Genomic DNA, 14,766 nt, shown 5'->3' with positions numbered 1-14,766 from the left:
AAAGAGCATAGATGGAATATGGTCTCAGTCTGAACAGTTTTGCTTAGGGCATTGCAAATTTTAAAAAATTGTTGCTGCTTTACATATGCTAAATAATTGAGAATCCTAAAGAGCTATTGGTAGAATATATATCAAGGTAAACATCTCTTACAAAGATACAAACTTTCTAACAAAAGTAATATACTCAGCAAATAATCAAATGAACAAAGCACAGGATATTGAACAAGGCTCTAAACCTAGAAATTCCACAAGTAACAATAAACAATCTAAGGAAAATAGCACTGAGAACTCATAGCTCATAACAAAAGTCCACATCCATAGACATTGAAGAAGTTTAGTGCAGGAACAAAGTAAACCAAACTAGCAACAAAGCAGTCTCACACAACTGCCAATAGAATCCAAAGCAACAACTAGAGGAACCCAACGGTTTCAATATAAAAACACAAGTCATTACAACAAAACCAAAGCATCAGAATGAAAGCAACCTTAGCGACTTACAAGCATTTCCTCTCAGTACTCATCTCCCTCATCACCTTCGTCACCCTCAGCAGACTCAGCACCAACCTCCTCGTAATCTTTCTCAAGGGCAGCAAGGTCCTCACGGGCCTCAGAGAATTCACCTTCCTCCATGCCCTCACCAACATACCAGTGCACAAATGCCCTCTTTGCATACATAAGGTCAAACTTGTGATCAATGCGTGAGAACACTTCAGCAACACTGGTGGAGTTTGAGATCATGCACACTGCCCTCTGAACCTTGGCAAGATCACCACCAGGAACAACAGTTGGGGGCTGATAGTTGATACCACACTTGAATCCAGTAGGGCACCAGTCAACAAATTGGATGGTGCGCTTGGTCTTGATGGTAGCCACAGCAGCATTCACATCCTTGGGCACCACATCTCCTCTGTACATCAAACAACACGCCATGTACTTGCCATGGCGAGGATCACACTTGGCCATCATGGATGAAGGCTCAAATGCACTGTTGGTGATCTCTGCAACTGATAGCTGCTCATGGTAGGCCTTCTCAGCTGAGATCACAGGAGCATAAGATGAAAGCATAAAGTGAATCCTGGGGTATGGGACCAGGTTAGTCTGGAACTCAGTCACATCTACATTCAAGGCACCGTCGAACCTAAGAGAGGCAGTAAGTGATGATATCACCTGGAACAAACAACAAACGCGCATCAGAATAGACCTTCCAATGATAAGATAAAACAAGTGTTGAATTAAAGAGACAAAAGCAATACCTGAGAGACCAATCGATTAAGATTGGTGTAGGTGGGGCGCTCAATGTCAAGGGAGCGCCTGCAGATGTCATAGATTGCCTCATTATCAAGCAGCACAGCAACATCGGTGTGTTCCAGAAGGGAGTGGGTAGAGAGGACACTATTGTAGGGCTCAACAACGGAGGTGGACACCTGTGGCGATGGATAAACAGTGAACCCAAGCTTAGACTTTTTGCCATAGTCCACTGACAGTCGTTCCAGGAGAAGGGAGCCAAGACCAGAACCAGTGCCCCCACCTACAGCATTGAAAACCAGAAACCCTTGCAGACCAGTGCAGTTGTCAGCAAGCTTTCGGATTCGATCCAAGCACAGATCGACTATCTCTTTCCCAACTGAAACAAATGATAAATGTAAGCCGTTGATAATAAACAGAGTTATAGTAAAGGGGAAAATGAAATGAAAAATAATTACTGGTATAGTGGCCACGGGCAAAGTTGTTCGCAGCATCTTCCTTGCCGCTGATGAGCTGTTCAGGGTGAAAGAGTTGCCTGTATGTCCCAGTCCTAACTTCATCAATGACGGTGGGCTCAAGATCTACAAAAATTGCACGGGGTACATGCTTCCCAGCTCCTGTTTCACTGAAGAAGGTGTTGAAAGCATCATCACCACCCCCAACAGTCTTATCACTCGGCATCTGGCCATCAGGCTGTAAAACAAATAGAATAAAATTATTAGCAAAAACTCATTCACACACTAATTATTTAGGAAATAAAACAAAAGGCAAATCAGATTCACTTTACGATTACAGATGAGATCTAACGAAATCCTTTGATCATTGGAATCAAATACGGTGTTCTCGGAATATTGAACTGAAAACTTGACACACAAAATCATGTCGTCCACAAAACAAAGGCAAAATCACCAAGACTGTGTGCTTGCCAATTACAAATAACATCTCAATTGTATAATGATATAATCATCATCAAAATCAACATACAAATTAAGTTTACATCTATTATATGTTGAGTTTCGGGAGATCTAATCATCATACAAATCAAGTTTCGGGAGATCTACTTAACCGGAAGTTAAAAAACAATCACAAAAAGTCATTTGTACAGAATTCATCAATGCATTTTGTGAAATTGCAATGCAAATTATACTCAGTATTTCAACTTACAATTGGCAAGCCTAAGTAATTAATTCCTCAAAGGTTTACATCAAATAATGTAGTGAAACCCTAGACCTAGTGAAACTAACGATGAATCTGCAACAATTTTGAAAATCCTATGTGTAACTTGCAGTACTCCAAGAAAAATTTGTTGCAAATCTCAGCATATAGCGCTAATCAGGCAAATATAGCATAAATCTACACATGACATTATGGATCAAAACTCAAAGCTAAGTCAAAATCTCAACACAAACACTTAAAAATTATCAGCGAAAATGCAACATTTACAGAATTTACATCTAGTATACAATAAAGCACCAGATCTAATAAAAGCAATTGAATCGGCAGTAGATCGACGAGGACGAAAAGAAGTGGTACCTGAATGCCATGCTCGAGGCAATAAAGTTCCCAGCACGCATTGCCGACCTGAATACCGGCCTGGCCGATGTGGATCGAGATGCACTCTCTCATTTTCGCAGAGAAAAGCTAAAAAAGGAATCGACGAGACGAAGAAGATGAGTGTGAAAGAGAAGCTAGAGAGAGAAGAGCGTTTATTAAGACGCCTCTCTTTTGTGATTTGCAAAGAAAATACAAAGTGTGTATCTGTGATTTCTGGAGTGGGGTCTTTTATACAGGAGGGGAGGAGTGAATGAGTGATGGATTTAACCACGGTTAGTTCAACCGTGGTTACATACGGGTCCCAGTGGTGGATTCCTATTGGTCAGCCTTAACCGCTCTTAGTTTTTAAAATTTTAAACCGCGCTTCGTCCCCTTTTCACGGGATCAAAATGACACCGTTGGATAAAACTTAAAAGTGGACAAAAAAACAAATTGGAAAATTTCATTAATCTACCCTTTAGGTTCTCGATTATTCCGATCGTCTTCCCTTTAATTTGACATTAGCCTCTTATCGCAAGCGAAGCGCTTGTGATTTTTTTTACATGTTGTACTCATAGTATTTTTTTCACATAAATTTCATCCTACTATTTAAATGTGTATTGTCCGAGCTCTTGAAAATGAAAGAAACGAACACACTAAGGCTGCGTTTGTTTCGACGGTAAACGCTTTCAGGAAATTGTTTTACGCGTTTGCGGGTGTTTGGCAACACCTGAAATTTTGGTCAAACGGAAAATTAGCAACATTTGACTATAAAATACTGCCTCCCACCCGGAAAATATTTTCCATTTGTATTTTACCTTCAATTGGTTTCAGTCCTCATTTTCCCTCTCGGCTTCTCGCATTGTTAGTCACTCCAGTCAAGCTCCACTCCCTGCCTCAAGCCAGTCCGAGCTTCACCCACCGTCCGACGAGCGCTGCCACTCTCCCACGGTGAGTTTCCTCCACCGTTTCTCGCATTCTCCTTCACACACCAAACGACCCACACCTCCGGCCCACTCGACGAAACCTCACCCACACACCTCTGATCCCCACACACCTCCGGCCCACTGGACAAACACACACCTCCGATCCCCACACACCTCCGATCGCCATCGCCATCGCCGCGCCGGCGCGATCTCCCCTTCGCCATCGCCATTGCCATTGCCGGGCCGCGCGATCTCGCCTTCGCCATCACCTCGCCGCGCCGGCGCGATCTCCCCTTCGCCATCGCCAGTCGCCTCTCTCTCTCTCTCTGTCTTCGTTCTCTCTGACCGGATTTGGTTCTTGATGATTTGTATTGAGAAAAATTGATGATGAGCTTTTTTTATTTTTGGGTTTTGTTGTGCTTCATTGAGAAAATTTGATGAGTTTTTTTTTTTTTTTGGTTTTGTTGTTCTAGATCAGGAAATGATATTTGTTTGGAAGTTGAGAAAATGTGAGCAACAAATAGAAAATGCATTTTCTATAATATTTTCAAGATCACAACCAAACACCTGAAAATATTTTTCAAAGTATTTTTTAAAATGTTACCAAACACCTAAAAATATTTTCTTTTCCCGAAAATATTTTCAGCTGAAATTGTTTTACACCCGGAAAATATTTTACACCCAACCAAACGCAGCCTAAACTAAATCAATATGTACTTCGATAAGGGTAAAATTGCAATATTAATGCTCGCCCATGACAAGGCAAAAGACAACGGCCATAATAAGGTATTCAGCATTACTCATGACAGACGACAACAGCTTGACGTCTACGGCTCCACACCAGAGCTGACGACCCTATTATGACGACAGCAAAGAAGCTGACGGGGGTAAGCTGAAGGGGATAAGCAAACCTCCAATGGATTTGATGTGGCCTTACTTGATCTCCATGCATGCATGTGTAAGGAAACATCTTGTGCTTCACGCTTAACCCTAATCAAGAAGATCCCTACAAGGAAAGAACTTCTGAACCAAGGCACAGATGTCAACCCTACGCTATTATAAAAGTCCCACAACCCTCACAAACTGAGGTACACATAATTTACCCTAACTCTAGCACTCTAGAGTTATAAAACAAGAGATTTCTCTAACTTAACCATCAGAGGATTTTTGCCCGGTACCACACCGATACTCTTCATAGGTTCTTCTTCTTCCCTTTGTGTTGTACAGGTCCTATTTGGAGCACATACGGATCGTGCGGCTCACGGACGATTTCCGGCATCATCAGTTGGCGTCGTCTGTGGGAAATTTTAGCAACTTGTAAAGCCATTATATCGCTTCCAAGACAAAGAGTTGCATGGTACTCACTCGCTAGATGACAACCACCAACAACGTTCAAGGAGACGAACCACGCATGATTGCACTTGAGAGACAAGTCCAAACTCTAGCCGCCGCCATGGAACGCCTCACCAAACAGAACCAGGATTTGGAAGAATAGCTACGCAAGAGAAATGCGGGCGCTAACACTCAGGAGGAAGACCAAGAAGGCACTAGCGCTGAGAGAAGGAACCAGGAAGGGCCGGAGGGTAGCAACACCGCAAGCAGACCGGAACGATGTGACACGAGCCGGCCATCCGTCACCGATACAATTCCGCCTCACATAGTCGTCGAGATGCATATGATGAAGGAACGGATGGACCTTATGATGAACGCCCTTAGAGGACGGGTGTCTAGCGACCTCAATGACTTGGTCCATCGAACTAATTCACCATTCACAGTGTCCGTCACTTCATTCCCCCTTCCACTGAAGTTTCGTATGCCGCAGGTGGAAAATTATGACAGATCCAAGAACTCCTTAGATCACTTGGAGTCTTTCAAGACCCTGATGCATCTTCAAGGGGTGCCAGACGAGATCATGTGCAGGACGTTCCCCACTACACTGAAGGGACCCGCAAGAATGTGGTCCAGCAGGTTAATGCCCAACTCTATTAGTACCTTCAAGGAGTTAAGCGCCCAATTCGCCTCTCACTTTATAGGGGGGCATAGGTCTAAGAAGTCCACTATATGCCTGATGAACATTAAGCAACGGGTAGACGAGACATTGAGGTCTTACATAGCTCGTTTCAACAAAAAAGCCCTCTCCATCAATGAAGCTGACGACAAGATACTCGTGACCACTTTCATGAAGACTACAAAAGGGTAAGTTTCTATTCTCCCTATACAAGAATGACCCAAAAACCATGTCAGATGTGTTGTACAGAGCAACTAAGTACATGAACGTGGAAGACGCATTGCTGGCTCGAGAAGAGAGGCCTAAGAAGAGGGAGAGACAAGAAGATGTACGGCAGGATAGGGCCCGGAAGATGGCCAAGACTGGAGAGCAATGGGAGGACAGGCGCTCCACGCCCCCTGCGGGAAAATTCACAAGTTTTACCCCGTTGATTGCCCCAATCGACCAAGTCTTGATGCAGATCAAAGATGAAGGAGCTCTAACATTTCTCAACAAGCTGAAGGGAGATCTCAATAAGAGGTCCAAAGACAAGTATTGTTGTTTTCACCGTGACCACGGACATGACACTGCCGAATGCTACGATTTGAAGCAACAAATAGAAGCACTCATAAGACAAGGAAAGCTACAGAGGTTTGTTAGCAAAGAAAGAATAGATCCACCACAAGAGCAGATCCTCCAGCAAGAGAATGAGCGTCCTAGGCCGCCCATAGGAGATATAAGAATGATCGTAGGAGGCGTTACGGCCTATAGTTCATCCAAAAAGGGGCCGTAAGACTTACCTTAGGATGGTTCAAAATGTCCAGCTAACAGGCCTCGTACCCAAGATGGCACAGATTAACAACCCCGTCATTGAATTCTCAGAAGAAGATGCGCGACGTCTCCACCACCCGCACGACGATGTAGTCGTTGTTAGCCTCCGGGTGGGGGACTACAACAGACACCGAGTTCTGGTTGACAATGGCAGCTCAGCCGACATCCTCTACTACTTGGCGTTCCAGCAGATGAGGATTGATAGAGAGCGATTAGTTCCGACGAACGCTCCGCTCGTTGGTTTTGGAGGAACGAAGGTATTCCCCTTTGGCGCCGTCACTTTGGCCATAACGGTAGGCAACTACCCCCAGCAGATCACTAAGAATGTAACATTCCTTGTGGTTAACTGCTCGTCCGCTTACAACTCCATCATAGGATGACCTACCCTCAATTCGTGGAAGGCTGTAACCTCAACCTACCATTTAATGATCAAATTCCCTACTAATTATGGAGTAGGGGAATTGCGAGGAGATCAGGTGGCCGCACGCAAGTGCTACATAGTTATGATGGAAATGGACAACCATCTCTAGGCCATGAACATAGAAGAACATCGAACAGTAGCGAAGCCCATTGAAAGACTTGAAGAGATACTTCTTGACGATTTCTAACCAGAACGAACAACCACGATCGGCACCCTCGCTAGCTCGACGGTCCATCAAGCGCTCACAACTTTCCTCAAAGAGAACCATGATGTATTCACTTGGAGCCACAAAGACATGCCAGGAATTAACCCGTCAATCATGGTGCACAGGTTGAATGTGTTGCCTTTCTTTCCACCCATCCGTCAGAAGAAATGGGTGTTTGCCTAAGAGAGAGATCGGGTTGTGGTGGAAGAAGTCTACAAGTTAAAAGTGGCAGGTTTCATTAGGGAAGTTTACTACCCCAATTGGTTGGCGAATGTCGTGATGGTCAAGAAAAGCAACTGAAAATGGAGGATGTGCATAGACTTCACGAACCTAAACAAAGCATGCCCCAAAGATAGCTACCCCCTCCTGCGGGTCAACCTCCTAGTGGACTCTACGGCTCAACACCAACTGCTAAGCTTCATGGATGCGTTTTCAGGATATAACCAAATCCAAATGGACGAAGCAAATCAGGAGAAGACTTCATTCATAACTAGCCAAGGCCTTTTTTGTTATAAGGTCATGCCATTCTGCCTAAAAAACGCGAGCGCAACATATTAAAGGCTCATGAACAAGATGTTCGCACAGTAGATTGGGAGAAATGTTCAAGTCTACGTCGACGAAATGCTGGTAAAAAGCCAAAGGGAGGACAACCACATAGAAGATCTCAGGAAAACCTTCGACACCCTTCGCTCTTACAACATGAAGCTCAAACCAAACAAGTGTGCATTCAGAGTGACGGGAGGAAAGTTCCTAGGATTCATGGTGTCTCAGAGGGGTATCGAGGCCAACCCAGACAAGATCCGGGCTATACTAGAGATGACACCCCCGAAGAGCGTGAAAGAATTACAAAGCCTCAATGGCAAAGTAATCGCGCTGAACAAGTTCGTATCAAGAGCGACATACAAGTGTCTACCTTTCTTCCGCACGCTGAAGAAATATTTTGAATGGGCAACAGAGTGTTAGCAGGCATTTGAAGACCTGAAAGCCTACCTCTCGTCCCCTCCGTTGTTAAGTCCCTCCTAGCCTGGGGAAGAACTATTCCTTTACTTGGCGGTACCCCCAGCTGCCGTCAGTACGGCTTTGGTCACGGAAGAAGACAGGGTGTAGAAACCCTTGTACTACACAAGCCAAGGCACTCAGAGGTGCAGAGGAAAGATACCCACCAATGGAAAAGCTCGTCTTCACTTTAGTTACAGCAGCCCATAAGATCAAGCCATACTTCCAAGCTCACATAGTGATCATCCTGACCGAAAAAACCCTTACGGCGAGCAATGAGCAATCTTGACGTTGCCGGACGGATGGCATTACAGACAGTAGAGTTAAGTGAATTTGATATACAGTACCACCCGCGTACTGCCATTAAGGGGCAGGTGGTCGCTAACTTTATTGCGGAGTTCACCAACGCAGAATGCTAGGGGGTAGGAGAGTATCCACAATAGAGTATACACACTGACGGGTTGTCCAACAGAAAAGCTGGTGGAGCAGGCATTATACTTCTTTCTCCAGAAGGGGCCGAGATCGAATGCATGATTCGTCTCGACTTCCCTACGACCAACAACGAAGCGGAATACAAAACTCTAATAACAGGACTAGATCTCGCCAAGGCAATAAAGGCCGCGAATATGATTATCCATTGTGACTCCCAGGTTGTTGCAAACCAAGTAAACGGTGATTATGAATGTAAAGGCGAGAGGATGAAGAAGTATCTGGAGTAAGCAAAGAGAAGGGTGAACGAGCTACAGGCCAAGATTGTTCAAATCCCAAGGGGAGAGAACGAGCAAGCCGACCGTCTTACTAAGGCGGCATTGACAGAACACATGATCACCCCCGACAAGGTACTCTCCTTTATTCAGCTTTCGCCACTAATAGATGTCATCGATGTGTAGGAAATAGGTTCCGAAAGCAATTGGACCACCCTTTTAGTTTCTTACTTGAAAGACGGCACACTACCAAACAGTAAGGAAGCCGCAAGAAAGCTGAAGGTTCAGGCAGCACGGTTCGTCTTGATGAAGGACGTCCTGTATAAGAAGGGTTTCTCAAGACCGTACCTAAGATATTTAGGACCCGGAGAATCAAATTATGTCATGAGAGAAGTACACAAAAGGATCTATGGCAATCACTCAGGGTCACGGTCATTGGTGTACAAATTGATTCGGGCTAGATATTATTGGTCGACTATGTAGAAGGATGCCCAGATTTATGTCAAAGCCTACGAAAAATGTTAAAGGTTCAGCAACATCATCAGACAGCAGACGGAAGAACTGACCCTAATAACAGTTCCGTAGCCATTTGCTCAATGGGGTCTAGACATCAAGGGCTCATTCCCGATAGTAGTGAGACAGCTGAAGTTCCTAGTAGTCGACATAGACTACTTCACCAAATGGGTAGAAGCTGAAGCCCTGGCCACTATCACGAAGAAGAACATACGAAACTTTGTTTGGAAGAACATCATTTACAGGTACGAGATCCCTAAGGTCTTGATCTCAGATAATGGGAAGCAATTCGACAACGACTCCTTTAGGGACTTTTGCTCACAGTTAGGGATCAGGAACCACTACTCCTCCCCTGCCTATTCTCAAGCCAACAGACAAGTTGAAGTCCAAACCGATCCTTGCTTTGAATAATCAAGACTCGGCTCGAGAGGGCAAAGGGCATATGGCCAGGGGAGTTGCTGAAAGTTCTATAGGCGTACAAGACGACAGCCATAACCCCCACAGGAGAAATTCCATTTCGACTAACATACAGAAGTGAGGCAGTCATCCCTGCTAAGGTCGGGCTCACGAGTTACAAGGTGGACAATCACGATGAGGGGAGGAAAGATAAGGCCATATGTCTACAGCTTGACTTAGTTGACAAAGTCAGGGCGACAGCTGAACAGAGACTCGCACAATACCAGGACCTAATGGCCAAACACTACAACTCCTGAGTCAAACACCGAGACTTCAAAGTTGGAGACTTTGTCTTGAGGAAAGTAATGGGCGTTGTTAGAGACCCGGCACAAGGAAAGCTCGGCCTAAACTGGGAAAGACCCTACAAAATCATGTCATGGCTGAGGAAAGTCACCTATCACCTGGAAACACTAGACGGACAGAAGTTGCACCACCCGTGGAACACCGAGCATCTCCGAAAATACTACCAGTAGACATGATAACAAGAAAAGCGATACTCCTCATTCTCCAATTTATTTTAGTTAATTTTTGCGACAGTACTTTTTAAGCCCATAGGGCTTGTCTTTTTCTTTAAAGAACAATTTTTCTACATACATTTATCATAATAAGAGGAGTTTATTCATAAATAACTGGTATATCTATCTATTTCTACATGTTTATTCTACATGCTTAACAAGTCCATAAGTGGACGGAGTCGTTAGTCCACAAGTGGATGGATTTGTAATTAAGTCCACAGGTGGACGATCTTATCATGGGAGGATGAGTCAATATGAAGTCCACGAGTGGACGAATTCACTATTAAGTCCACAGGTGGACGAACCCATGGTTACGTCCATTAAGTTGACGAGTTCATCCCACAAGGATGGCCTAATATTATCAAGTCTACAAGGGGACGAATCCATAACTAAAGTGGACGAATCCATAATTAAGTGGATTGGTTCATGACTTAGTCCGTATGTGGACAAGTTTATCCCATGAGAATAAATTAATACAAGTCCACAAAGTGGACGAACTTATTACCAAGTCCACAAAGTGGACGAGCTTAAAATAAGTCCACAAAGTGGATGAACTTATTACCAAAGCGGACGAGCCTATTAATAAGTCCACAAAGTGGACGAGTCCATTACTGTGTCCACAAAGCGGACGAGTCTAAAGCCATTACTAACTTCACAAGCTGACGGGCTTATTAAGCCCGCAAGTGGACGGGTCTAAATCCATTACTAAGTCCACAAGCTGACAGGCTTATTAAGCCCGCAAGTGGACGAGTCTAAAACCTCAAGCAAACGAAGTTGGCCTAACATCCTAAGATAGAAATACAAAGTCTTCAAGAAGGACACATTCATAAAACAGAAAGCATACTGGATCAAGACATATGAAAATCAATTAAGGTAATACATAGAGATCAATATAAAGCAACGAATATAGAGAAATGCTACAGTATAAAGACCGTTTTTACAAGCAAAGCCCAAAAAACAAAAAAGGGCATCAAACATTGTCTGGAAACTAGGTCAAACTTACAATAAAAAGAAAAGGCTAAGTTCAAGAGGCTGGGGGGTCTTGTGGGTTTTCATCACCCTTAGGAGGAAGGTCCTGGACGCCTTGAGTGAAAGGGTCTTCAGCAATAGGAGTATTGGCCAACGGGGACAATGGGATGACGGGCTGGTCTACTGCGGGTTAGGTGAGGATGACACTATCACCTTTCGGATTCACCTTGGACTCGGTAAAGCCTTCACTTTCTTCGAAGACAATGTCACCCACAGGTGTCGACTGCAAAGGATCATCCATAGTGACCTTGGATAAATCCAAGTTAGGGTAGACGGACTTGACCTGCTTTAGGCAATCCTTGAACCCGTCACCATAATAGATGGCGCAAGCACCTATAAAAGGCTACGAAGCCTTAAACTCTGCCACTGCGTCAGTCCTGGCCGTCTCCACCTGGCTTAGAAGAGCTGTCAGCTCCTTTTCCATTGTCGCCTTAGCTTCTTGCTCTTTTTTCTTTTGACAATTCTCCTCCTCTAGCTTTTCCTTTAGCTCATTCACCTCCTGATTGAGGGTACGGAGAGCTTCCTTGTACTACTCTTGCCCGTTGGTCAAGTTCTTTATGCACTTGTGTAGACAAGTAATCACTCCCTCTTTAGCGACGCCTTTGTCCTGCAAAGCCTTCATATGAACCAGTGCCTACACGACAGAAAAGTCATCAGCATATTGAACATGAAAGTTAGTAAAGAAAGAAAGGAAGAAACATACCCAAGCATGGTCGAAAAGTCCTGACGCCCCCAGCTCCTCTGTCACTTGTTCAGCACAAGGATCTATTTCCTTATTTTCTATGATGGATTCCATCACTTTAATAGCGTAGTCCTTGTGGGTAAGAAGGCAACGATCAAGATCTTGAGCGATGGGGCCCGATGTTGTCATCAACCCTTTGCCTGCCCCATGCCTTGGCTTAGGGGGCGATGCTTTCTTGGGGTGCTTGTCCCTAGGGGTGATGGTAGCTTTCTTAGAGAGACGGTCCTCCTTTCCGTTGGCCTTCCTCTTGGGAACCCCTTTTTCGGCGGCCTTAGGGGCTAACAGCGACGTCCCCTCCCCCTTTGTTTTCTTCTCTTCTTCCTTCCTTTGAGCAATAGCTAGCCGCACCAGCGCCCTCTGTCTAGCTCCTTCCATTTCTATGAAGGATGAGTGACAAGAGTTAGAACAAGAAACGACAAAAAGAAAGCAACGGGAGAAATTAAGGGATACTTACGTTGACGAGAATAGGATTTTAACTTACGAGCTACCGGCGTCAGCTCTGGAACTCCGCAGTAAAGGTGTAAAGTGTCGAGTGTAATGAGGTCCAGACACTTCCGCTCGTCCAACGGGATTTCTATTACCTGACGGATAAAGTCTTCTTGCTCAGCAATGATACGTGGGCGAACACTAGCTAAAAACAAAGAAAGAAGACGATGTTATAAATTTGAAACAAATAAACCAAGGGAAGAAGCAGACAGGATTAACCTAAATCCTTGACAAAAGCCCAAGTGTTGTCAAAACTATGAGGTATCGTCTCCCACTCTTCCTGACGACGTACCCAGTTCATCCCATTCACAAAGAAATATCTGTCTTTCCAATTCCTATTAGAATTAGGCATATCGTATACCAGCTTCAGCCCTTTCTTCCTTGCTGCGAAGTGGTATATCCCCTGGGACGAGGCGATATGTTGAGGCCGATAGCACCAAAAGAACTCTTCAAGAGTTAGCTGACGGTTCCCGCCACTTAAACAACCCCACAAAATCTCAGCCCTAATAAATATCCTTCAAGCATTGGGGGCAATTTGGTTGATGGACAAACCCAAAAAGTTAGCCAACTGACAATGAAGTGTGGTCAATGGCAGCCTCAATCCTGCCACAAACATGGCATCGTACATGCTGACATCTGTAGTCCTTCCTGACTAGCATTTTTCACACTTCCCAGGGAGACGGATTGGGATGTCGTCCAAAATTCGGTAATAGTCACGTAAAGTGCTAAAAACCTTCTCCAACATCGTCGGCAAAAAGTCATTAACCATCCATATCTTGGGGAGGATGAAGAGACGGTCATCTTTGGGGCCTCCCAAAGTACTCTCTAAGGCCTCCTCACCACCGTTATTTCCATTCCTGTCACTCCCTCTCTCCTCTCCCCCTTCATCACCCTCGTCTTCGCCTTCACTTATTACTTCTCCCTCATCTTCTCCTCTACAACTTTCCACTTCCTCGTCAGGAGATTGGGTTGACGTTTCCCTCTTTGACAACCAGGAGAAGTCCTTCTCGAGCTCATGACCTGACTGGAAGACCTCGTTGTAGCCCGCTCCCTCGCGGACCAATGATTGTTCACTCGTCGCTACTCTAGACATCTGACTACCTACAAGCGACAGATTCATTCTAAGAACCTAAGTTGACGGCCTCACTATGGAATTAATTAACTAGAAAAATAAAAAATAAATGATAGAATCAAAGAAAAGAAAACTTATGAGTAAGCGGTTCCTTGGAAAAAAGGATGGTCCTAGAGAGATAACGGCAGTAAGGTTGATGAGACTAGCTGGCTAACGGAGGTAAGGAATTCAGAAGGCGACGGTCTCTTTCTCTCAAGATCAGTGAGGGTTAAAATGTAGGAAATGAGGGAAGAGCTGAGATATATACATAGGCATAAAATGCACGGAAGACGAAGCGACATGCTCGTCCAAAAGCGAAACCAATTAGCTTGCACCACATGCTTAAGCATTTAATAACGGCTGCTCAAGGAATCACCCATAAGTGACCTGTCTTTTCTCTGAACAAATAATGATTAAAGCTATAGGACTAACTCCATAACCAGTCAGCTAAAGCTGACGGGACTATGGAGTAAGGGGCAACTGATAAAAGTAAAATTGCAATATTAATGCTCACCCATGACAAGGCAAAAGACGACGGCCATAATAAGGTCTTTAGCGTTGCTCATGACAAACGACAACAGCGTGACGTCTATGGCTCCACACCAGAGTTGACGACCCTATCATGACAACAGCATAGGAAGCTAACGGGGGTAAGCTGAAGGGGATAAGCAAACCTCCAACGGATTCGACGTGACCTTACTTGATCTTCACGCATGCGTGTGTAAGGAAACATCTTGTGCTCCACGCTTAACCCTAATCAAGAAGATCCCTACAAGGAAAGAACTTCTGGACCAAGGCACGGATGTCAACCCTACGCTACTATAAAAGTCCCACAACCCTCACAAACCGAGGTATGCATAATTTACCCTAACTCTGGCACTCTAGAGTTATAAAACAAGAGATTTCTCTAACTTAACCGTTAGAGGGTTTTTAGCCGGTACCACACCGGTGCTCTTCGTAGGTTCTTCCTCTTCCCTTTGTGTTGTACAGGTCATATTTGGAGCACGTAAGGATCGTGCGGCTCACTGACGATTTCCTGCATCATCATACTTAAATATAAACACAA

The 14,766-nt window shown here is 44.6% G+C and overlaps 1 protein-coding gene across 1 annotated transcript; it reads right to left on the bottom strand.

Moving 5' to 3' along the window:
• Positions 1–267: 267 nt before the first annotated feature.
• On the bottom strand, positions 268–3,003 carry LOC142625584 (tubulin alpha-1 chain). The gene is made up of 4 exons (XM_075799227.1): positions 2,779–3,003; positions 1,704–1,938; positions 1,254–1,624; positions 268–1,167 (listed from the first exon to the last, which is right to left on the bottom strand). Exons 1-4 carry the CDS (start codon positions 2,869–2,871, stop codon positions 511–513), a joined length of 1,356 nt encoding a protein of 451 aa, XP_075655342.1. The 5' UTR covers positions 2,872–3,003; the 3' UTR covers positions 268–510.
• Positions 3,004–14,766: the final 11,763 nt, after the last annotated feature.

This window comes from Castanea sativa, chromosome 2 (genome assembly GCF_040712315.1).
Source record: "Castanea sativa cultivar Marrone di Chiusa Pesio chromosome 2, ASM4071231v1".
Classification (NCBI taxonomy): domain Eukaryota; kingdom Viridiplantae; phylum Streptophyta; class Magnoliopsida; order Fagales; family Fagaceae; genus Castanea; species Castanea sativa.
This window is presented reverse-complemented; position numbering and strand designations above follow the sequence as displayed.

What these genes read in the sequence shown, in the direction of transcription:
- LOC142625584 (XM_075799227.1), bottom strand. Translation starts at nt 2,871, where the DNA reads ATGAGAGAGTGCATCTCGATCCACATCGGCCAGGCCGGTATTCAGGTC. An exon ending in GCCTCGAGCATGGCATTCAG is followed by an intron (nt 1,939 to 2,778) that starts GTACCACTTCTT and finishes TTTGTTTTACAG; the next exon opens with CCTGATGGCCAGATGCCGAG. An exon ending in TGCCCGTGGCCACTATACCA is followed by an intron (nt 1,625 to 1,703) that starts GTAATTATTTTT and finishes CATTTGTTTCAG; the next exon opens with TTGGGAAAGAGATAGTCGAT.